Source organism: Panulirus ornatus, chromosome 55 (genome assembly GCF_036320965.1).
Source record: "Panulirus ornatus isolate Po-2019 chromosome 55, ASM3632096v1, whole genome shotgun sequence".
NCBI classification, from domain to species: domain Eukaryota; kingdom Metazoa; phylum Arthropoda; class Malacostraca; order Decapoda; family Palinuridae; genus Panulirus; species Panulirus ornatus.
Genome location: NC_092278.1, coordinates 25,833,267 through 25,858,261, shown reverse-complemented (window position 1 = coordinate 25,858,261; position 24,995 = coordinate 25,833,267). Strand labels below are relative to the sequence as shown.

At 42.0% G+C, this 24,995-nt stretch overlaps 1 protein-coding gene across 8 annotated transcripts in view; it reads left to right on the top strand.

Annotated features, from left to right (window-relative positions):
• LOC139765610 (zinc finger protein 131-like) overlaps positions 1–24,995 on the top strand; it is a 178,165-nt gene that overhangs the window by 33,705 nt on the left and 119,465 nt on the right. For all 8 annotated transcript variants that reach the window (XR_011716704.1, XM_071693265.1, XM_071693262.1 and 5 more), the window contains exon 4: positions 18,449–18,583. Coding sequence is in view for 7 of the 8 variants with exons in the window: in XM_071693265.1 (XP_071549366.1) it covers positions 18,449–18,583 (135 nt within the window). In the remaining variant the exon portion in view is untranslated. The remainder of the gene's footprint in view (positions 1–18,448; positions 18,584–24,995) is intronic.

Here is a 24,995-nt window from a genome sequence, read left to right as displayed (position 1 = left end):
GAAAAGTTTTTATCGAGGATGTAAGGCATGTGTACGTGTAGGAAGAGAGGAAAGTGATTGGTTCTCAGTGAATGTAGGTTTGCGGCAGGGGTGTGTGATGTCTCCATGGTTGTTTAATTTGTTTATGGATGGGGTTGTAAAGGAGGTAAATGCAAGAGTCCTGGAAAGAGGGGCAAGTATGAAGTCTGTTGGGGATGAGAGAGCTTGGGAAGTGAGTCAATTGTTGTTCGCTGATGATACAGCGCTGGTGGCTGATTCATGTGAGAAACTGCAGAAGCTGGTGACTGAGTTTGGTAAAGTGTGTGGAAGAAGAAAGTTGAGAGTAAATGTGAATAAGAGCAAGGTTATTAGGTACAGTAGGGGTGAGGGTCAAGTCAATTGGGAGGTGAGTTTGAATGGAGAAAAACTGGAGGAAGTGAAGTGTTTTAGATATCTGGGAGTGGATCTGTCAGCGGATGGAACCATGGAAGCGGAAGTGGATCATAGGGTGGGGGAGGGGGCGAAAATTTTGGGAGCCTTGAAAAATGTGTGGAAGTCGAGAACATTATCTCGGAAAGCAAAAATGGGTATGTTTGAGGGAATAGTGGTTCCAACAATGCTGTATGGTTGCGAGGCGTGGGCTATGGATAGAGATGTGCGCAGGAGGATGGATGTGCTGGAAATGAGATGTTTGAGGACAATGTGTGGTGTGAGGTGGTTTGATCGAGTAAGTAACGTAAGGGTAAGAGAGATGTGTGGAAATAAAAAGAGCGTGGTCGAGAGAGCAGAAGAGGGTGTTTTGAAATGGTTTGGGCACATGGAGAGAATGAGTGAGGAGAGATTGACCAAGAGGATATATGTGTCGGAGGTGGAGGGAACGAGGAGAAGAGGGAGACCAAATTGGAGGTGGAAAGATGGAGTGAAAAAGATTTTGTGTGATCGGGGCCTGAACATGCAGGAGGGTGAAAGGAGGGCAAGAAATAGAGTGAATTGGAGTCATGTGGTATACAGGGGTTGACGTGCTGTCGGTGGGTTGGGGCAGGGCGTGTGGGGCGTCTGGGGTGAACCATGGAAAGCTGTGTAGGTATGTATATTTGCGTGTCTGGACGTGTGTATGTACATGTGTATGGGGGGGGGGGTTGGGCCATTTCTTTCGTCTGTTTCCTTGCGCTACCTCGCAAACGCGGGAGACAGCGACAAAGTATTAAAAAAAAAAAAAAAAAAAAAAAAAAAAAAAAAAAAAAAAAGATGTTCTGGATGGAGTTAAATAAAGTGCGTAAGACAAGGGAGCAAATGGGAACTTCAGTGAAGGGCGCAAATGGGGAGGTGATAACAAGTAGTGGTGATGTGAGAAGGAGATGGAGTGAGTATTTTGAAGGGTTGTTGAATGTGTTTGATGATAGAGTGGCAGATATAAGGTGTTTTGGTCGAGGTGGTGTGCAAAGTGAGAGGGTTAGGGAAAATGATTTGGTAAACAGAGAAGAGGTAGTAAAAGCTTTGCGGAAGATGAAAGCTGGCAAGGCAGCAGGTTTGGATGGTATTGCAGTGGAATTTATTAAAAAAGGGGGTTGACTGGTTGGTAAGGTTATTTAATGTATGTATGACTCATGGTGAGGTGCCTGAGGATTGGCGGAATGCGTGCATAGTGCCATTGTACAAAGGCAAAGGGGATAAGAGTGAGTGCTCAAATTACAGAGGTATAAGTTTGTTGAGTATTCCTGGTAAATTATATGGGAGGGTATTGATTGAGAGGGTGAAGGCATGTACAGAGCATCAGATTGGGGAAGAGCAGTGTGGTTTCAGAAGTGGTAGAGGATGTGTGGATCAGGTGTTTGCTTTGAAGAATGTATGTGAGAAATACTTAGAAAAGCAAATGGATTTGTATGTAGCATTTATGGATCTGGAGAAGGCATATGATAGAGTTGATAGAGATGCTCTGTGGAAGGTACTAAGAATATATGGTGTGGGAGGCAAGTTGTTAGAAGCAGTGAAAAGTTTTTATCGAGGATGTAAGGCATGTGTACGTGTAGGAAGAGAGGAAAGTGATTGGTTCTCAGTGAATGTAGGTTTGCGGCATGGGTGTGTGATGTCTCCATGGTTGTTTAATTTGTTTATGGATTGGATTGTTAGGGAGGTGAATGCAAGAGTTTTGGAAAGAGGGGCAAGTATGAAGTCTGTTGTGGATGAGAGAGCTTGGGAAGTGAGTCAGTTGTTGTTCGCTGATGATACAGCGCTGGTGGCTGATTCATGTGAGAAACTGCAGAAGCTGGTGACTGAGTTTGGTAAAGTGTGTGAAAGAAGAAAGTTAAGAGTAAATGTGAATAAGAGCAAGGTTATTAGGTACAGTGGGGTTGAGGGTCAAGTCAATTGGGAGGTAAGTTTGAATGGAGAAAAACTGGAGGAAGTAAAGTGTTTTAGATATCTGGGAGTGGATCTGGCAGCGGATGGAACCATGGAAGCAGAAGTGAATCATAGGGTGGGGGAGGGGGCGAAAATCCTGGGAGCCTTGAAGAATGTGTGGAAGTCGAGAACATTATCTCGGAAAGCAAAAATGGGTATGTTTGAAGGAATAGTGGTTCCAACAATGTTGTATGGTTGCAAGGCGTGGGCTATGGATAGAGTTGTGCGCAGGAGGGTGGATGTGCTGGAAATGAGATGTTTGAGGACAATGTGTGGTGTGAGGTGGTTTGATCGAGTATGTAATGTAATGGTAAGAGAGATGTGTGGAAATAAAAAGAGCGTGGTTGAGAGAGCAGAAGAGGGTGTTTTGAAATGGTTTGGCCACATGGAGAGAATGAGGGAGGAAAGATTGACCAAGAGGATATATGTGTCGGAGGTGGAGGGAGCGAGGAGAAGTGGGAGACCAAATTGGAGGTGGAAAGATGGAGTGAAAAAGATTTTGTGTGGTCGGGGCCTGAACTTGCAGGAGGGTGAAAGGCGGGCAAGGAATAGAGTGAATTGGATCGATGTGGTATACCGGGGTTGATGTGCTGTCAGTGGATTGAATCAAGGCATGTGAAGCGTCTGGGGTAAGTTGTGTGGGGCTGGATGTGGAAAGGGAGCTGTGGTTTCGGGCATTATTGCATGACAGCTGGAGACTGAGTGTGAACGAATGGGGCTTTTGTTGTCTTTTCCTAGTGCTACCTCACACACATGAGGGGGGAGGGGGATGGTATTCCATGTGTGGCGAGGTGGCGATGGGAATGAATAAAGGCAGATAGTGTGAATTGTGTGCATGGGTATATATGTATGTGTCTGTGTGTGTATATATATGTGTACTTTGAGATGTATAGGTATGTATTTTGCGTGTGTGGACGTGTATGTATATACATTGTGTATGGGGGTGGGTTCGGCCATTTCTTTCGTCTGTTTCCTTGCACTACCTCGCAAATGCGGGAGACAGTGACAAAGCAAAATAGATGAATAATATTCTTACTTCACCTATGGCTTTTTCTTTTTCTGCATTTCATATGGCATTTTTAGTTTATGATCTGTATATGATAATTGACTTGTTGGGTTTTCTGTCCTTTGCAGGTTGAACTGTAGGTACTTTAGTAGATCTGCAGTTCTTTTTCTCTTGCAGTGTGCTTGTCTTTCCTGCTCTAACCTTGACCTTTTGTCCTTTCTTCTCTTTGGGATATGTCTGTTGCATGTTTGGAGTACCAAAGTGGTCATGTCTTATACACATTCTATTTTGGAGCTCAGCAGGGTTTCCCATTGTGTCTGTCACTGACATAATTGATCACATCCTCCCAGTTTATCCGTGTATATAAATTGCTGAAAACACCACAGTTTTGTGTGTCCTGACAAGGCAGTTTAGCATCCAATCCAAGCTTTTTTTCGTTTCAATGAGGTTGTGATCAGAATATGGTGTTTGTGATGGTAATATCAAATATTAAGTCCAAATTATTTGTGAAGATTAAGTCCAGGATGTTATTTTCTCTGGTTGGTTTTGTTATTCGTTGGCTTAGGGAAAACATTTCACATTGTCTGAATAATGTTTTTGCAGCTGTTCATCTGAGTTGTTGCCATTGTCAGTATTTTCCCCAATGATGTTATTTCCTGCCTGTCTCCTTTTAATGTGTCCTTTTAATGTGTGGTAGGTTTTAGTCTCCTAAGGCAAGTATATTTGGGATTGTGTTTTCAAAGAGGTTGAGAAATGATTCTGTTTCTTATTTGTTATTTAGATTCAAGAGGCTTTGCATTTGGTGATGTACAGATTAATATGATGACCACATTTAGGTTTTTCATTTTGTCAATGAGTGTTTCTGCAACATCATTTGAGGAGTTCAGTTCAATTATTATAATTATCTATGATATACAACCCAATTCCACATGATCCATTAGCCTTGTCACATCAGTACAGGTTATAATTTGGGATCCACACCTCATTATTCATAAGTTCTTTTGTGTGTGTAACAGTGAAGGCCACAAATACTGCATTTGACCTGATTAACAAGCCACTTATGAATGGGATTTTATTTGTTCTGTGTAATTTCATACCCTTATGTTGGTATGTATGAAGGATATTGCATGGCTTGTCTCTATGGTGTTTTGCAGGGTTGATATGCCCTCTTCTGAATTTATCAGAGAGCTTTCAGTTCCCTCGCCATTCTGAAGGGGAAAACCAGAATCTTATCCTCCTTAGGTAGTTCATCCCTGCCTCTGTTTGGCCCTTTACTAAATATGAACCCATATTTTGATGGGCATGAGGGATATGTCTCATTGCCCCTGATATGTGTTGCTTCTCACAGTACTTGTTCAAGTAGTGCTTAATCTCAAGTGATTGTTTACACAATTCTGTGTGTTAAAATCTGCATCCTTCCCCATAACATCACTGATCTTTCTTCATTCAGTTGGAACACTTATTTTTTCAAGGGATAGGGGAGAAAGAATACTTCCCACGCATTCCTCACGTGTCGTAGAAGGCAACTAAAGGGAACGGGAGAGGGGGGCTGGAAACCCTCCCCTTCTTGTATTTTAACTTTCTAAAAGGGGAAACAGAAGGAGTTACGCGAGGAGTGCTCATCCTCCTCGAAGGCTCAGATTCGGGTGTCTAATGTGTGTGGATGTAACCAAGATGAGAAAAAAGGAGAGATAGGTAGTATGTTTGAGGAAAGGAACCTGGATGTTTTGGCTCTGAGTGAAACGAAGCTCAAGGGTAAAGGGAAAGAGTGGTTTGGGAATGACTTGGGAGTAAAGTCAGGGGTTAGTGAGAGGACAAGTGCAAGGGAAGGAGTAGCACTACTGAAACAGGAGTGGTGGGAGTATGTGATAGAGTGTAAGAAAGTAAACTCTAGATTGATATGAGTAAAACTGAAAGTGGATGGATAGAGATGGGTGATTATTGGTACATATGTACCTGGGCATGAGAAGAAAGATCATTAGAGGCAAGTGTTTTGGAAGCAGCTGAGTGAGTGTGTTAGTAATTTTGATGCACGAGACTGGGTTATAGTGATGGGTGATTTGAATGCAAAAGGTGAGTAATGTGGCAGTTGAGGGAATAATTGGTGTACATGGGGTGTTCAGTGTTGTAAATGGAAATGATGAAGAGTTTGTAGATTTATGTGCTGAAAAAGGACTGGTGATTGGGAATACCTGGTTTAAAAAGAGAGATATACATAAGTATACATTTGATTTGTTTATGGATGGGGTTGTTAGGGAGGTGAATGCAAGAGTTTTGGAAAGAGGGGCAAGTATGCAGTCTGTTGTGGATGAGAGAGCTTGGGAAGTGAGTCAGTTGTTGTTTGCTGATGAAACAGCACTCTGATTCATGTGAGAAACTACAGAACCTGGTGACTGAGTTTGGTAAAGTGTGTGAAAGAAGAAAGTTGAGAGTAAATGTGAATAAGAGCAAGGTTATTAGGTACAGTAGGGTTGAGGGTCAAGTCAATTGGAAGGTAAGTTTGAATGGAGAAAAACTGGAGGAAGTGAAATGTTTTAGATATCTGGGAGTGGATTTGGCAGTGGATGGAACCATGGAAGCGGAAGTGAATCATAGGGTGGGGGAGGGGGCAAAAATTCTGGGAGCGTTGAAGAACGTGTGGAAGTCGAGAACATTATCTCGGAAATCAAAAATGGGTATGTTTGAAGCAATAGTGGTTCCAACAATGTTGTATGGTTGCAAGGTGTGGGCTATGGATAGAGTTGTGCGCAGGAGGGTGGATGTGCTGGAAATGAGATGTTTGAGAACAATATGTGGTGTGAGGTGGTTTGATCGAGTAAATAATAATAGGGTAAGAGAGATGTGTGGTAATAAAAAGAGTGTGGTTGAGAGAGCAGAAGATGGTGTTTTGAAGTGGTTTGGTCACATGGAGAGAATGAGTGAGGAAAGATGGACCAAGAGGATATATGTATCAGAGGTGGAGGGAACGAGAAGTGGGAGACCAAATTGGAGGTGGAAAGATGGAGTGAAAAAGATTTTGAATGATCGGGTCCTGAACATGCGGGAGGGTGAAAGGCGTGCAAGGAATAGAGTGAATCGGAACAATGTGGTATACCGGGGTTGATGTGCTGTTAATGGATTGAACCAGGGCATGTGAAGTGTCTGGGGTAAACCATGGAAAGTTCTGTGGGGCCTGGATGTGGAAAGTGAGCTGTGGTTTCGGGCATTATTACACGACAGCTAGAGACTGAGTGTGAACGAATGTGGCCTGTTGTCTTTTCCTAGCGCTACCTCGCACACATTGGGGGGAGGGGGTCATTATTTCATGTGTGGCTAGGTGAATGAATAAAGGCAGACTATGAATTATGTACATGTGTATATATGTATATGTCTGTGTGTGTATATATATGTATACGTTGAGATGTATAGGTATGTATATTTGCGTGTGTGGACGTGTATGTATGTACATGTGTATGTGGGTGGGTTGGGCCATTCTTTCGTCTGTTTCCTTGCGCTACCTCTCTAGCACGGGAGACAGCGACAAAGCATAATAAAATGAAAATAAAATGATATGCCAGTCATTCCATACATGCAATTTGTCTTTTATGTAGTATCTACAAACTTTGTCCATCCCTCAATTTTGTCTTTCATTTACTGCATCATATCTTATCCTCTGTGTCTGTGGCCAACCTTGAGAGAGTTTTCTGGCTTCCACTTTTTTCCTCCCAACTTCTTCCATATTTGAGTCTGTGTGAAAGTCTCTTTTTGCACTCACTCTGTGGTAGAAGTGTTCTGGCCTCCATTGTCTTCATCAAGACAAGGGAAGAAAACTAGTGATGATATTATTCAAGGTACTATTTCTTTCACAAATTGAATATTGTTGAGTTCAAACAGAATTAGAAAGTATTCAGAGATCTTTCACAGCCCATATTGATGTGGTAAAGGAACTGAATTACTGGGAACATCTGAGGTGCCTGAGGCTATACTCCTTGGAGTGCAGACAGGAAAGGTATATCATCATCTTTAATTGGAAAATCCTAAAAGGTATGGTTCCCAGAAACGGTGGGATGCTCCGTGTAGAAGTTCAAGATTGCATTGGACAAGTACCTTCAAAGCGCACCGGACTAGCAAGGCTATGTGGGCCTTAGGATTGTGGCTTCCAACAGCTTGGTCAGCCTGTGACCCATTCCAGCACCTATGCCAAGCCCAGGCTGTGGAGGGTGAAAACCCCCCATACTTCACCAGGTAGCATTTACAGTATATGATAATTTTTTCATAAACTGTGTAGTGTTTACTGGGTGCAATACTCATTGATATTGTGTTTGGTAGGATGATGTTCATTTTAGTGCAAACTTACTGCTTCAACATTGTTCTTTACAAGTTCATGTGCGCTGTGGTAGACTGAATGATTATATAACAGTAAAAGGATTTTGCAATTGAGGTCTAACCCAGCAGACATACAGTGAACTCTGGTTTCTGATGTAGGAGAATTTTGAAACCACTCTAAGGTAACTTGAGTAGTAATCCAACCATTCTATTGGCACAGTGAATCACTGGGTACTTTTTAACTCCTTTCACTTATCTAGGGCGTAGATTCACACCTATGACCAACCACATCCATTTATGCATACCTGCTGCATTTGAATGTCCTAGGATTGATACTCAGTCCTTTGAACCTTTAAACCCTGTTGATGCATTTTCATTCTTTGCATCTTGTGTCTTTCCTTGCATACGATACTAGTATAGTGCTGTTTCATCAACTTGTATACCTGCTTGGGACTAAACTTTTCATCAGGCAGTAATTTTGCAAACTCAGTAACATATTTGTCAGCCACCTCTGTGTCTACTGAATGCTTCTTTCCATTCGTAGCAAATGGATTTATGCCAAAACTGTTTGAATATCTAAAGCCAGCCCTGGGTATAATTGCACTTAGCCTGAATTTTCTCTGTGAAATATCTTGTCCTGCTCCACGATAATTTCTCCTGATGTACTGACACCACTGTTTCTGTCTACAGTAGCTTAATTGACTGAATCATTTCCTGATTGAGTTTTGGACTTCAACCATCTTTCATAGTCATATGAACACATTCATTTCTTTGATTCACTATGAGCTTAAAACCTCAGAATTATTTTTTTCTGCTTCTTTATTCTATGTTTATGGATAATGCCAAGATCAGGAAGGAAAAAAATGATAATGCTGATTGCATCAGCCAAAAGGGGGGTCCTGGACAAACTCCAAATTTAGTCAGATAAGTAAATGGTGAGATTTATTCCAAGTAAGCACAAGGTGATGAAGATGGAACAGAGTGAAAGAAGAAAGGTCTTGGTGTTTATTACCTAATGGAAATAGAGTACAGGGATGTGCATGTGAGAGATGTAGGTGTTAACATTGTGCCTAATTTTTCTTATCACTTGAGCTTCAAATCGGAATTGTTAAAGAGGCAGACTGTGTGCAGGCAAATATAGGAACTTATTCAAATATGTGGACGTGTTAGTAAAATTGTTGACTCTTTATATCAGACCAACACATGATTATGCCTCAAGTCTGATCACAGTACCTAAGGAAGTGCAATGATTTTATTGTGACAGTAAAGAGAAGAGCAAATGAGATGGTACCTTGATTAAAGTAGTTTGGCTATGAATAGAGGCTGAGGGCTATAAAGCATTTAGGTAAAAAATTTTCAATAGATACAGTAGAGTAACCAGTCCTTGAAAAATAAGCTTAGTAAAATGCTTGTTAGAAGGGACGTAAAGAAGCACATGCACTGTGTTAAGGTTATGGATGGTTGAAATAAACTAACTAATGAGGAAGTGAATGCTGGCAGTTAACAGAGGTTTAAAAGGCTACTTGATGGATGGCATGGAAAGTTCAGGAGACAGGGTCCCACAAATTTAGAGCTCTGTGTACTGTACTAATAGTTAATTACTGTTCACTCCATATCTCAGACAGTTGCTGCTCTGATGTACCTTGGTCATATTTTTTCAACAGTTCCCCCTTATCCAGGGTTGATATGTTCACATTTTGTACCACTACTGACAATATCAAAACACATCAAAGGCAAAACATATAGTAAATGTCAAAATGTTTAGACCAGACATATAGATTATGGTAGCATACTTAATGGCGATTATGTATAGTAAATAATGGATGATTTGAATGCAAAGGTGAGTAATGTGGCAGTTGAGGGAATAATTGGTATACATTGGGTGTTCAGTGTTGTAAATGGAAATGGTGAAGAGCTTGTAGATTTATGTGCTGAAAAAGGACTGATGATTGGGAATACCTGGTTTAAAAAGCGAGATATACATAAGTATACTTATGTAAGTAGGAGAGATGGCCAGAGAGCGTTATTGGATTACGTGTTAATGGACAGGCGTGCGAAAGAGAGACTTTTGGATGTTAATGTGCTGAGAGGTGCAACTGGAGGGATGTCTGATCATTATCTTGTGGAGGCTAAGGTGAAGATTTGTATGGGTTTTCAGAAAAGAAGAGTGAATGTTGGGGTGAAGAGGGTGGTGAGAGTAAGTGAGCTTGAGAAGGAGACCTGCGTGAGGAAGTACCAGGAGAGACTGAGTACAGAATGGAAAAAGGTGAGAACAATGGAAGCAAGGGGAGTGGGGGAGGAATGGGATGTATTTAGGGAATCAGTGATGGATTGCGCAAAAGATGCTTGTGGCATGAGAAGAGTGGGAGGTGGGTTGATTAGAAAGGGTAGTGAGTGGTGGGATGAAGAAGTAAGAGTATTAGTGAAAGAGAAGAGAGAGGCATTTGGACGATTTTTGCAGGGAAAAAATGCAATTGAGTGGGAGATGTATTAAAGAAAGAGACAGGAGGTCAAGAGAAAGGTGCAAGAGGTGAAAAAAAGGGCAAATGAGAGTTGGGGTGAGAGAGTATCATTAAATTTTAGGGAGAATAAAAAGATGTTCTGGAAGGAGGTAAATAAAGTGCGTAAGACAAGGGAGCAAATGGGAACAAATGGGAAAATATATATATATACTTGGTCGCTGTCTCCCGCGTTTGCGAGGTAGCGCAAGGAAACAGACGAAAGAAATGGCCCAACCCACCCCCATACACATGCCTTGATTCAATCCACTGACAGCACGTCAACCCCGGTATACCACATCGCTCCAATTCACTCTATTCTTTGCCCTCCTTTCACCCTCCTGCATGTTCAGGCCCCGATCACACAAAATCTTTTTCACTCCATCTTTCCACCTCCAATTTGGTCTCCCTCTTCTCCTCGTTCCCTCCACCTCCGACACATATATCCTCTTGGTCAATCTTTCCTCACTCATTCTCTCCATGTGACCAAACCATTTCAAAACACCCTCTTCTGCTCTCTCAACCACGCTCTTTTTATTTCCACACATCTCTCTTACCCTTACGTTACTTACTCGATCAAACCACCTCACACCACACATTGTCCTCAAACATCTCATTTCCAGCACATCCATCCTCCTGTGCACAACTCTATCCATAGTCCATGCCTCGCAACCATACAACATTGTTGGAACCACTATTCCTTCAAACATACCCATTTTTGCTTTCCGAGATGATGTTCTCGACTTCCACACATTCTTCAAGGCTCCCAGAATTTTCGCCCCCTCCCCACCCTATGATCCACTTCCGCTTCCATGTTTCCATCCGCTGCCAGATCCACTCCCAGATATCTAAAACACTTCACTTCCTCCAGTTTTTCTCCATTCAAACTCACCTCCCAATTGACTTGACCCTCAACCCTACTGTACCTAATAACCTTGCTCTTATTCACATTTACTCTTAACTTTCTTCTTTCACACACTTTACCAAACTCAGTCACCAGCTTCTGCAGTTTCTCACATGAATCAGCCACCAGCGCTGTATCATCAGCGAACAACAACTGACTCACTTCCCAAGCTCTCTCATCCCCAACAGACTTCATACTTGCCCCTCTTTCCAAAACTCTTGCATTCACCTCCCTAACAACCCCATCCATAAACAAATTAAACAACCATGGAGACATCACACACCCCTGCCGCAAACCTACATTCACTGAGAACCAATCACTTTCCTCTCTTCCTACACGTACACATGCCTTACATCCTCGATGTAAGGGAGGTGAATGCAAGAGTTTTCAAAAGAGAGGCAAGTATGCAGTCTGTTGTGGATGAGAGAGCTTGGGAAGTGAGTCAGTTGTTGTTCGCTGATGATACAGCGCTGGTGGCTGATTCATGTGAGAAACTGCAGAACCTGGTGACTGAGTTTGGTAAAGTGTGTGAACGAAGAAAGTTAAGAGTAAATGTGAATAAGAGCAAGGGTATTAGGTACAGTTGGGTTGAGGGTCAAGTCAATTGGGAGGTAAGTTTGAATGGAGAAAAACTGGAGGAAGTAAAGTGTTTTAGATATCTGGGAGTGGGTCTAGCAGTGGATGGAACCATGGAAGCGGAAGTGAATCATAGGGTGGGGGAGGGGGCGAAAATCCTGGGAGCCTTGAAGAATGTTTGGAAGTCGAGAACATTATCTCGGAAAGCAAAAATGGGTATGTTTGAAGGAATAGTGGTTCCAACAACGTTGTGTGGTTGCGAGGCGTGGGCTATGGATAGAGTTGTGCGCAGGAGGGTGGATGTGCTGGAAATGAGATGTTTGAGGACAATATGTGGTGTGAGGTGGTTTGATCGAGTAAGTAATGTAAGGATAAGAGAGATGTGTGGAAATAAAAAGAGCGTGGTTGAGAGTGCAGAAGAGGGTGTTTTGAAATGGATTGGGCACATGGAGAGAATGAGTGAGGAAAGATTGACCAAGAGGATATATGTGTCGGAGGTGGAGGGAACGAGGAGAAGTGGGAGACCAAATTGGAGATGGAAAGATGGAGTGAAAAATATTTTGAGTGATCGGGGCCTGAACAAGCAGGAGGGTGAAAGGCGGGCAAGGAATATAGTGAATTGGATCGATGTGGTATACCGGGGTTGATGTGCTGTCAATGGATTGAATCAGGGCATGTGAAGCATCTGGGGTAAACCATGGAAAGTTGTGTGGGGCCTGGATGTGGAAAGGGAGCTGTGGTTTCGGGCATTATTGCATGACAGCTAGAGACTGTGAACGAATGGGGCCTTTGTTGTCTTTTCCTAGCGCTACCTGGCACACATGAGGGGGGAGGGGGATGTTATTCCATGTGTGGCGAGGTGGCGATGGGAATGAATAAAGGCAGACAGTGTGAATTGTGTGCATGTGTATATATGTATGTGTCTGTGTGTGTATATACATGTGTACATTGAGATGTATGGGTATGTATATTTGCATGTGTGGACATGTATGTATATACATGTGTAGGGGGGTGGGTTGGGCCATTTCTTTTGTCTGTTTCCTTGTGCTACTTCGCAAACGCGGGAGACAGCGACAAAGCAAAATAATAATAAAAATATATATTTCAAACTATTCGCCATTTCCCGCGTTAGCAAGGTAGCGTTAAGAACAGAGGACTGGGCCTCTGAGGGAATGTCCTCACCTGGCCTCCTTCTCTGTTCCTTCTTTTGGAAAATTAAAAGAATAAAAACAAGAAGGGAGGATTTCCAGCCTCTCGCTCCCTCCCCTTATAGTCACCTTCTACGACACACAGGGAATACGTGGGATGTATTCTTTCTTCCCTATCCCCAGGGAGACAGCGACAAAGTATGACAAATAAAAAGGTAAATATATTTTGTCTTAGGAGTAAAGTCAGGGGTTAGTGAGAGGACAAGAGCAAGGAAAGGAGTAGCACCACTCCTGAAACAGGATTGGTAGGAGTATGTGATAGAGTGTAAGAAATAAACTCTAGATTGATATGGGTAAAACTGAAAGTGGATGGAGAGAGATGGGTGATTGTTGGTGCATATGCACGTGGGCATGAGAAGAAAGATCATGAGAGGCAAGTGTTTTGGGAGCATCTGAGTGAGTGTGTTAGTAGTTTTGATGCATGAGACCGGGTTATAGTGATGGGTGATTTGAATGCAAAGGTGAGTAATGTGGCAGTTGAGGGAATAATTGGTGCACATGGGGTGTTCAGTGTTGTAAATGGAAATGGTGAAGAGCTTGTAGATTTATGTGCTGAAAAAGGACTGGTGATTGGGAATACCTGGTTTCAAAAGAGAGATATACACAAGTATACGTATGTAAGTAGGAGAGATGGCCAGACGGCGTTATTGGATTACGTGTTGATTGATAGGCGTGCGAAAGAGACTTTTGGATGTTAATGTGCTGAGAGGTGCAACTGGAGGGATATCTGATCACTATCTTGTGGAGGCGAAGGAGAAGATTTGTAATAGTTTTCAGAAAAGAAGAGAGAATGTTGGGGTGAAGAGAGTGGTGAGAGTAAGTGAGCTTGGGAAGGAGACTTGTGTGAGGAAGTACCAGGAGAGACTTGATACAGAATGGAAAGAGGTGAGAACAAAGGAGATAAGGGGAGTGAGGGAGGAATGGGATATATTTAGGAAAGCAGTGATGGCTTGCGCAAAAGATGCTTGTGGCATGAGAAGCGTGGGAGGTGGGCAGATTAGAAAGGGTAGTGAGTGGTGGGGTGAAGAAGTAAGATTATTAGTGAAAGAGAAGAGAGAGGCATTTGGATGATTTTTGCAGGGAAATAATGCAAATGAGTGGGAGATGTATAAAAGGAAGAGGCAGGAGGTCAAGAGAAAGGTGCAAGAAGTGAAAAAGAGGGCAAATGAGAGTTGGGGTGAGAGAATATCATTAAATTTTAGGGAGAATAAAAAGATGTTTTGGAAGGAGGTAAATAAAGTGCGTAAGACAAGGGAACAAATGGGAACTTCAGTGAAGGGGGCTAATGGGGAGATGATAACAAGTAGTGGTGATGTGAGAAGGAGATGGAGTGAGTATTTTGAAGGTTTGTTGAATGTGTTTGAAGATAGAGTGGCAGATATAGGGTGTTTTGGTTGAGGTGGTGTGCAAAGTGAGAGGGTTAGGGAGAATGATTTGGTAAACAGAGAAGAGGTAGTAAAAGCTTTGCGGAAGATGAAAGTCAGCAAGGCAGCGGGTTTGGATGGCATTGCAGTGGAATTTATTAAAAAGGGCGTGACTGTATTGTTGACTGATTGGTAAGTTTATTTAATGTATGTATGTCTCATGGTGAGGTGCCTGAGGATTGGAGGAATGCTTGCATAGTGCCATTGTACAAAGGCAAAGGGGATAAAAGTGAGTGCTGAAATTACAGAGGTATAAGTTTGTTGAGTATTCCTGGTAAATTATATGGTAGGGTATTGAGTGAGAGGGTGAAGGCATGTACAGAGCATCAGATTGGGGAAGAGCAGTGTGGTTTCAGAAGTGGTAGAGGATATGTGGATCAGGTGATTGCTTTGAAGAATGTATGTGAGAAATACTTAGAAAAGCAAATGAATTTGTATGTAGCATTTATGGATCTGGAGAAGGCATATGATAGAGTTGATAGAGATGCTCTGTGGAAGGTATTAAGAATATATGGTGTGGGAGGCAAGTTGTTAGAAGCAGTGAAAAGTTTTTATCGAGGATGTAAGGCATGTGTACGTGTAGGAAGAGAGGAAAGTGATTGGTTCTCAGTGAATGTAGGTTTGCGGCATGGGTGTGTGATGTCTCCATGGTTGTTTAATTTGTTTATGGATGGGGTTGTTAGGGAGGTAAATGCAAGAGTTTTGGAAAGAGGGGCAAGTATGAAGTCTGTTGGGGAAGGTAGGTAGTGCCAGGAAACAGACGAAGAATGGCCTATGCACTCATATATACATATGTATACATAAACACCCATACATGCACATATATATATATATATATATATCCCGGGGATAGGGGAGAAAGAATACTTCCCACGTATTCCCTGCGTGTCGTAGAAGGCGACTAAAAGGGAAGGGAGCAGGGGGCTGGAAATCCTCCCCTCTCAAATTTTTTTTTTTTTTTTTTTTTTTTTTTTTTTTTTTTTCCAAAAGAAGAAACAGAGAAGGGGGCCAGGTGAGGATATTCCCTCAATGGCCCAGTTCTCTGTTCTTAACGCTACCTCGCGAACGCGGGAAATGGCGAATAGTTTGAAAAAAAAAAAAAATATATATATATATATATATATATATATATATATATATATATATATATATATATATATTTTTTTTTTTTTTTTATACTTTGTCGCTGTCTCCCGCGTTTGCGAGATAGCGCAAGGAAACAGACGAAAGAAATGGCCCAACCCCCCCCATACACATGTACATACACACGTCCACACACGCAAATATACATACCTACACAGCTTTCCATGGTTTACCCCGGACGCTTCACATGCCTTGATTCAATCCACTGACAGCACGTCAACCCCTGTATACCACATCACTCCAATTCGCTCTATTTCTTGCCCTCCTTTCACCCTCCTGCATGTTCAGGCCCTGATCACACAAAATCCTTTTCACTCCATCTTTCCACCTCCAATTTGGTCTCCCTCTTCTCCTCGTTCCCTCCACCTCCGACACATATATCCTCTTGGTCAATCTTTCCTCACTCATTCTCTCCATGTTCCCAAACCATTTCAAAACACCCTCTTCTGCTCTCTCAACCACGCTCTTTTTATTTCCACACATCTCTCTTACCCTTACGTTACTTACTCGATCAAACCACCTCACACCACACATTGTCCTCAAACATCTCATTTCCAGCACATCCATCCTCCTGCGCACAACTCTATCCATAGCCCACGCCTCGCAACCATACAACATTGTTGGAACCACTATTCCTTCAAACATACCCATTTTTGCTTTCCGGGATAATGTTCTCGACTTCCACACATTTTTCAAGGCTCCCAAAATTTTCGCCCCCTCCCCCACCCTATATATATATATATATATATATATATATATATATATATATATATATATTTTATTATATTATACTTTGTCGCTGTCTCCCACATTAGTGAGGTAGCGCAAGGAAACAGACAAAAGAATGGCCCAACCCACCCACATACACATGTAGATACATACATGCCCACACATGCACATATACATACCTATACATTTCAAAGTATACATACTTATACATACACAGACAAATACATATATACACATGTACATATTCATACTTGCTACCTTCAGCCATTCGTGTCGCCACCCCGCCACACATGAAATGGCACCCCCCTCCCCCTGCATGTGCTCGAGGTAGCGCTAGGAAAAAACAACAAAGGCCACATTCATTCACACTCAGTCTCTAGCTGTCATGTGTAATGCTCTGAAACCACAGCCATTGATGATATATACATACATATACATACATATACATTACATATACAGACATGCACCTATGTACACATGTACATATTCATACTTTCTTATCTTCATCCATTTTTGGCGCTGCCCCACCCCACAGGAAATAGCATCACTACCCCCTCCTTGAGTGAGGCAGCACCAGGAAAACAGAAAAAAAAGACCACATTCATTCACATTCATTCTCTAGCTGTCATGTGTAATGCACAAAAACCACAGGTCCCTATCAGCATCCAGGCCCCACACCTTTCCATGGTTTACCCCAGACATTTCACATGCCCTGGTTCAGTCCGTTGATATTAATAATATTTTTTCTTACTTGATCACCATTTGTTTCCCACATTTGCAAGGTAGCGCCAAAAACTGACAAGGAAAGGCATTCTTCCCAACCATATATTTTAAGACCTTCCACAAGGCATCTCTTTCAACCCAGTCATATTTTTTCTCCAGATTCATGCTTCTCTGTATTTCTTACACACAATCTTTAAAGCAGACACCTGATCCTTACATCCTCAACCATTTCTGAAACCACACCTTTCCTCCCTAATCTGATGGCTGTACATGCCTTCACCCTTTCAATCAATCCTCTCTCTTACACCTTACCAGGTATACACAACAAACTTATACCTCTAGTTTGAACACTCACCCTTTATCTCCCTTGTCTTTAGACATTGACATTGTACATGCATTCTGCCAGTTCTCAGGCACCTCACCATGATCCATACATACAAAATCTTAATTAATCAGTCAACAACACAGTCACCCACATTCGTCTTATATTCAACAGCAATACCATCCACTCCAGCTGCCTTGCCACATATCATCTTATGTAAGGCTTCCCCATCACCTTTTTTCACCAAACCACTCTCCATACTCTGCATACCACCCCAACCCAAACACCCTACATCTGTTACCCAATCATCAAACAGATTCAATAGTCCATCAAAACTCACTCCATCTTCTCATGTCATCATTGCCTGTCACCACTTTCCCTTTTGCTCCCTTCACTGATGTTCCTGTTTGATTTCTTGTTTTTCACACATTATTAACTTCCTTCCAAAATATCTTATTCTCCCTAAAGTTTACTGATGCTTGCCCACCCTAACTGTCATCTGTCCCCTTTTTCAACCCTGCACTGTCCTCATGACCTCTTGCCACATTCTCTTATACATCCCCAAATCATTTGCGCTCCATCCGCATATGTGCTTGTAAGTTATTAGTATTGTTATTGTAATTACTTTAGGAATGAAATCAATTAGATCAGTCATTGTATATGATGATTTGACTGGCTTCATTGGGCTTAAACAAGACACATGAAGCTATCAAAGTAAACCATGAAGTAGGATGTAGGGCTTGGTTGTGCTGGCTATGCTGTGGTTTTGGTACGTTGTATATGATAGATAGAGTGTGATTGTGTGAAAAAGATGACTTTGTGCATTTTTTGCTAATGCTATTTTGCTAACATGGAAGAGGTAATCGCTATCCTGTATATTTTCGTTGTGGTAATAAGGACAGTTTACTCGCATATGAATGATCTGTGGTCAATGAAAAACTGAGTAATAAGTGAAAGAATACTCATTTTATGGACAAGACCTCATTGTACAAAATTTTTTTAGGTATCTGTTTGTGGGCATATGGTGTAGAATGGTTTAAGAAAACTGACAGAAATTATGCTTACTTTTCACAAAGAGGACTTACCTCAGTCTGCAAAGGATATTCTGGAAAACCCTTTTCCTATGTAGGAAGGCCAAATGTAATTTCATTCTTTAATTTAGCAATAACTTCATTTTAAGCATCATTCAATTGACTAAATAATGATGAAATCCATTTTGTTTATTCCCCAGGGGCGTGATAGCAGCTCTGAAGTCAGTGGGGAAGATGGGAGCAATAACCGTAGTGGTGTAGGGGGAAGCATGTATCCCTCTCACCTGTTGGGAGAAGTTACACCAGAGGGAGCGTCAGCACTCTCCAACCAGTCGGTGAGTCTTGGCTTAATGCTTTTGGTAAATTGGAGTTCTTGTGTCCCTTCTTGAGAATTACCTTGAGTGCTTGTGATGTTGGCATTGAATCAGTTATTGCTATGAATACCTAATTAAGAGATATCAACTTTCTATTATTTTAGTTTCTACTCCATTTAAAAGATGGTAGAATAATGGAATCAGGAGTTAAATGATATCTGAGTAGAGATTTAGCAGAAAAATTTCAGTTCCTTCCAAGAAAAGTACATGCATTTCTGAGTCACAAATATATTGTCTGTTGGAGAGGTTCATCACAAGAACTCAAGCATATTCATTGCTTTTTGAAGATACAATCAGACTTTTAATAGAATGGTGCGATTATGGGGAATCTGTCACCGCAAGAAAATGGACAGAGCGTTAGGTACATAAGTATATTCCCTGAAACAGATGGATGCTTACAAATAAGAATTAAATGATGATAAATTATGAAGTGATATACCTTCCCTCCAAGATGCATAGGCTCAGTAAACATAGTTTCACGCATACACAGTGTTCTTTTTTATGCCATAACACTGGTCAACAAAGATTTTGTCATGTGAAATAATATCTGTTTCTTATGAATTTTTGCTCGCTGAATCCAAATATGTTTTCAGAATTTCTCTGTCACCTATAGGTTTCTTGTTCCAGCATACTTGCATATCATTAAATACACTATATATGTACCAGTGCTCTATGGAACATTTAAAACAATATGTTTAACAAACGCAGCTATTTTCATTGTGAAGTGCAATAGCTTCTTTTTGAAAGCACAAGCCTAGATAAATGAGTCACCAGGGGCCTGCAGAAACATGACTGGAAATGTTGGGACATTCAGAGAGTGCCCACTCCAAGGTAGCAAGCAGTTCTCTGTTAGTTGTAGGCTAGAACTCAGTGTGTAAATAGTTTTTTCCACTCAGTTGACAGATTGAGCTTTTGTGTATTCAAGTATTGTGCTGACACCCTATCCACCATTATAATGCTGAAATACTGTGTGTGAATTCTTTCTGTTACATCTGTAGTGAATTGACATTCATATTGCAAAAATGTTCTTTCACACCCCTCGATAAAAAATGATATGAGCATTACTTTGGTTTTAAAGTGGATGACCAGGATAAAAGTCCCCCCCCCCCCCCCCCCCCCCCCATATTTGTTTTGTCACTTATGTCAGGTTTCTCACAGCCTGAGCAAAAGGTTCATGCCATATTCCTTTTGCCATTCTAATGGTTTGGAGAGAACCCAAAGATCATGCTTCGGATTTCTACCTCTGCCGGACAAATATAAATGGTATAACATCAAGATCCAAGCATACTGTTAAGTATCCTAATTTACCAACTGCTATGAGGCCAATACCTCACAGTCAGGAATTACCTGTGCCAGAGCCTCCAAGAAGCATGACACTGAGTGATGATGAGTTTGGTGATGAGAAAGTAGACCAAGTAGAGAACAATATGGATCCAGCATTTGAAGCAAGCAGTTCTGCAAGTGAACCTCATCTGCTGAGTCAAGGAGATCTTAATAATCTCATCCATGATTTAAATTTGTCAAAGAAGCAAGCTGAACTTTAGGGTTCCAGGATAAAGGTCTGGAATCTTCTCCAGAATGAAACTAAAGTTTGTTTTTATCATGATCACCATGTCGTTTTCAAAGAATTTTTCTCCCTTGAAGATGATTTGGTGTTTTGCAATGATGTTCATTCTGTTATGGAGGTATTTGGCAACAGATATAATGCAGATGAGTGGTGCTTGTTTATTAAGTCATCAAAAGTAAGCTTGAAAGCAGTTGTACTCCACAGTGGAAATTAGTTCCCCCGTTCCTCTGGCACACACAGCTAACATGAAGGAATCGTATAACATGAAGCTTCTTTTAGAAAATATTAAGTATGGGGACTTTAAGTGGAGCTAAGTTATCGTGGGGGGTGTTGGATTTGTTAGGATTTAATTGGTCCAAGTATTTAAGTACTTCAGAGCTCTTTATTTCTGTAACCTTCAGCTCTTCTTCATCAAATCCTTGAAATGTTTTCATTGGTTGCGGTATTTGAGACATTTCTTCAAGGATGAATATGGAGTTAAAGGAATGATTTTGTGTGGTATCCATTTCCTTGTCATCCATAGTCAGTGGAAGGTCTGAATGTTGGTGGATATAACCAAGTTGAGAAGAAAGGAGAGATAGGTAATATACTTGAGGAAGGAAATGTGGATATTCTGACTCTGAGTGAAATGAAGCTCAAGGGTAAAGGGGAAGAATGGTTTGTAAAAGTCTTAGGAGTAAAGTCAGGGTTTGGTGAAAGGACAAGAGCTAAGGAAGGAGTAGCACTACTCCTAAAACATGCGTTGTGGGACTGTGTGATAGAGTGTAAGGAAGTAAATTCTAGATTGATGTGGGTAAAACTGAAGGTGAATGGAGAGAGATGGGTGATTATTGGTGCTTATGCACCTGGTCATGAGAAGAAAGACATCAAGAGGCAAGTGTTTTGGGAGCATCTGAGTGATCAAGGTGTCAGCAATTTTGGGGTGGAAGACCAGGTATCAGTGGAAGATATTAAGAGCATATGGTGTGATAGGTAAGTTGTTAGAAGCAGTGAAAAGTTTTTACCAAGAATGTAAGGCATGTGTGCAGGTAGGAAGAGAGGAGAGTGATTGGTTCCCATTGAATGTCAGTCTGTGGCATGGGTGTGTGATGTCCCCATGGTTTTCTAATTTGATTATGGATAGGGTTGTTAGGGAGGTAAATGCACGAGTTTTGGAGAGAGGGGCAAGTATGCAGTCTGTTGTGGATGAGAGGGCTTAGGAAGTGAGTCAGTTGTTGTTCGCTGATGATACAGCGCTGGTGGCTGATTCAGATGAGAAACTGCAGAAGCTGGTGACCGATATTGGTAAAGTGTGTGAAAGAGGAAAGCTGAGAGTAAATGTGGATCAGAGCAAGGTTATTAGGTACAGCAGGGCTGAGGGACAAGTCAATTGGGAGGTAAGTTTGAATGGAGAAAAACTGGAGGAAGTGAAGTGTTTTAGATATCTAGGAGTGGATTTGGCAGCGGATGGAAGCGGAAGTGAGTCACAGGGTGGGCGAGGGGCCAGAGTTCTGGGAGCGTCGAAGAATGTGTGGAAGGCAAGAACATTATCTTTGAAAGCAAAAATGGGTATGTTTGAAGGAATAGTGGTTCCAACTATGTTATATGGTTGTGAGGCGTGGGCTATAGATAGAGTTGTGCGGAGGAGGGTGGATGTGCTGGAAATGAGATGTTTGAGGACAATATGTGATGTGAAGTGGTTTGATCAAGTAAGCAATGAAAGGGTAAGAGGGATGTGTGGTAATATAAAGAGTGTGGTTGAGAGAGCAGAAGAGGGTGTTTTAAAATGGTCACATGGAGAGGATGAGTGAGGAAAGATTGACCGAGAAGATATATGTGTCAGAGGTGGAGGGAACGAGGACAAGTGGGAGACCTAATTGGAGGTGGAAAGATGGAGTGAAAAAGATTTTGAGTGATCAGGGCCTGAACATGCAGGAGGATGAAAGGCATGCAAGGAATAGAGTGAATTGGAACGATGTGGTATACCGGGGTCGATGTGCTGTCAATGGATTGAACCAAGGCATGTGAAGCGTCTGGGGTAAACCATGGAAAGTTGTGTGGGGCCTGGATGTGGAAAGGGAGCTGTGGTTTCGGTGCATTATATATGATAGCTAGAGACTGAGTGTGGATGAATGTGGCCTTTGTTGTCTTTTCCTAGCGCTACCTCGAACACATTTTGGGGGAGGAGGCTGTTATTTCATGTGTGGCGGGGTGGCGATGGGAATGAATAAAGGCAGACAGTATGAATTATGTACATGTTTATATTGTATGTCTGTGTGTATATATATATGTATATGTTGAGATGTATAGGTATGTATATTTGCATGTGTGGACGTGTATGTATATACATGTGTATGTGGGTGGGTTGGGCCATTTCTTTCATCTGTTTCCTTACGCTACCTCGCTAACGTGGGAGACAGCGACAAAGCAAAATAAAAGATTAATTTTTTTTTTTTTTTGTCGCTGTCTCCCGCGTTTGCGAGGTAGCGCAAGGAAACGGACGAAAGAAATGGCCCAACCCACCCCCATACACAATGTATATACATACACGTCCACACTCGCAAATATACATACCTATACATCTCAATGTACACATATATATACACTTACAGACACATACATATATACCCATGCACACAATTCACACTGTCTGCCTTTATTCATTCCCATCGCCACCTCGCCACACATGGACTACCATCCCCCTCCCCCCTCATGTGTGCGAGGTAGCACTAGGAAAAGACAACAAAGGCCCCATTCGTTCACGCTCAGTCTCTAGCTGTCGTGCAATAATGCCCGAAACCACAGCTCCCTTTCCACATCCAGGCCCCACACAACTTTCCATGGTTTACCCCAGACGCTTCACATGCCCTGATTCAATCCACTGACAGCACGTCAACCCCGGTATACCACATCAATCCAATTCACTCTATTCCTTGCCCTCCTTTCACCCTCCTGCATGTTCAGGCCCCGATCACACAAAATCTTTTTCACTCCATCTTTCCACCTCCAATTTGGTCTCCCACTTCTCCTCGTTCCCTCCACCTCCGACACATATATCCTCTTGGTCAATCTTTCCTCACTCATTCCCTCCATGTGCCCAAACCATTTCAAAACACCCTCTTCTGCTCTCTCAACCATGCTCTTTTTATTTCCACACATCTCTCTTACCCTGACATTACTTACTCGATCAAACCACCTCACACCACACATTGTCCTCAAACATCTCATTTCCAGCACATCCACCCTCCTGCGCACAACTCTATCCATAGCCCACGCCTCACAACCATACAACATTGTTGGAACCACTATTCCTTCAAACATACCCATTTTTGCTTTCCGAGATAATGTTCTCGACTTCCACACATTCTCCAAGGCTCCCAGGATTTTCGCCCCCTCCCCCACCCTATGATTCACTTCCGCTTCCATGGTTCCATCCGCTACCAGATCCACTCCCAGATATCTAAAACACTTTACTTCCTCCAGTTTTTCTCCATTCAAACTTACCTCCCAATTGACTTGACCCTCAACCCTACTTTACCTAATAACCTTGCTCTTATTCACATTTACTCTTAACTTTCTTCTTTCACACACTTTACCAAACTCAGTCACCAGCTTCTGCAGTTTCTCCCATGAATCAGCCACCAGCGTTGTATCATCAGTGAACAACAACTGACTCACTTCCCAAGCTCTCTCATCCACAACAGACTTCATACTTGCCCCTCTTTCCAAAACTCTTGCATTCACCTCCCTAACAACCCCATCCATAAACAAATTAAACAACCATGGAGACATCACACACCCCTGCTGCGAACCTACATTCACTGAAAACCAATCACTTTCCTCTCATCCTACACGTACATGAGGAGAGTGGGTGAGGAATGGGATGTATTTAGGTAAGTAGTGATGGCATATGCAAGAGATGCATGTGGCATGAGAAAGGTGGGAGGTGGGTAGATTGGAAAGGATGGTGAGTGGTGGGATGAAGAAGTAAAGAAAGTTGTTCGTGAAAGAGAAGAGAGAGGTGTTTGGATGCTACTTGCAAGGAATGAGTGCAAATGACCAGATGTTTAAGAGAAAGTAGCATGAGGTCAAGAGGAGGGTGCAAGAGTTGAAAAAGAGGGCCAATGAGAGTTGGGGTAAGTGAGTATTGAACTTAAGGGAGAATAAAAAGATGTTTTCGGAGGTAAATAATGTGCGAAAGGCAAGAGAAGAAATGGGAACATTGGTGAAGGGGGCAATGATAACAGGTACTGATGGAGTGAGTATTTTGAAGGTTTGTAGAATGTGTTTGATGATAGAGTGGCAGATGTAGGGTGTTTTGGTCAGGGAGGTGTGCAAAGTGAGAAAGTTGGAGAGAGTAGTTTGGTGAAGAGAGAAGAGGTGGTGAAACCCTTGTGGAAGATGAATTCAGGCATGGCAGCAGGTTTGGATGGTATTGCTGTTGACTTTATTAAGAAAGGTGGTGACTGTGTTGTTGTTTGATTGGTAAGGATATTCAGTGTATGTATGGATGTGAAGTGCCTGAGGATTGGTGGAATGCATGTATAGTGCCGTTGTACAATGGCAAAGGGGATAAAGATGAGTGTTCAAACTACAGAGGCAAAAATTTGTTGAGTATTCCTGAAAATTTGTATAGAAGAGTATTGATTAGAGTGAAGGCATGTACAGAGCATTAGACTGGGGAGGAGTGGTGTGGTTTCAGAAGTGGTAGAGGATGTGTGGATCTGGTGTTTGAAGAATATGTGTAAGAAATACTGAGAGAAACAGATGGATTTGTATGTGGCCTTTATGGATCTGTAAAAGGCATATGACAGGGTTGATAGAGAT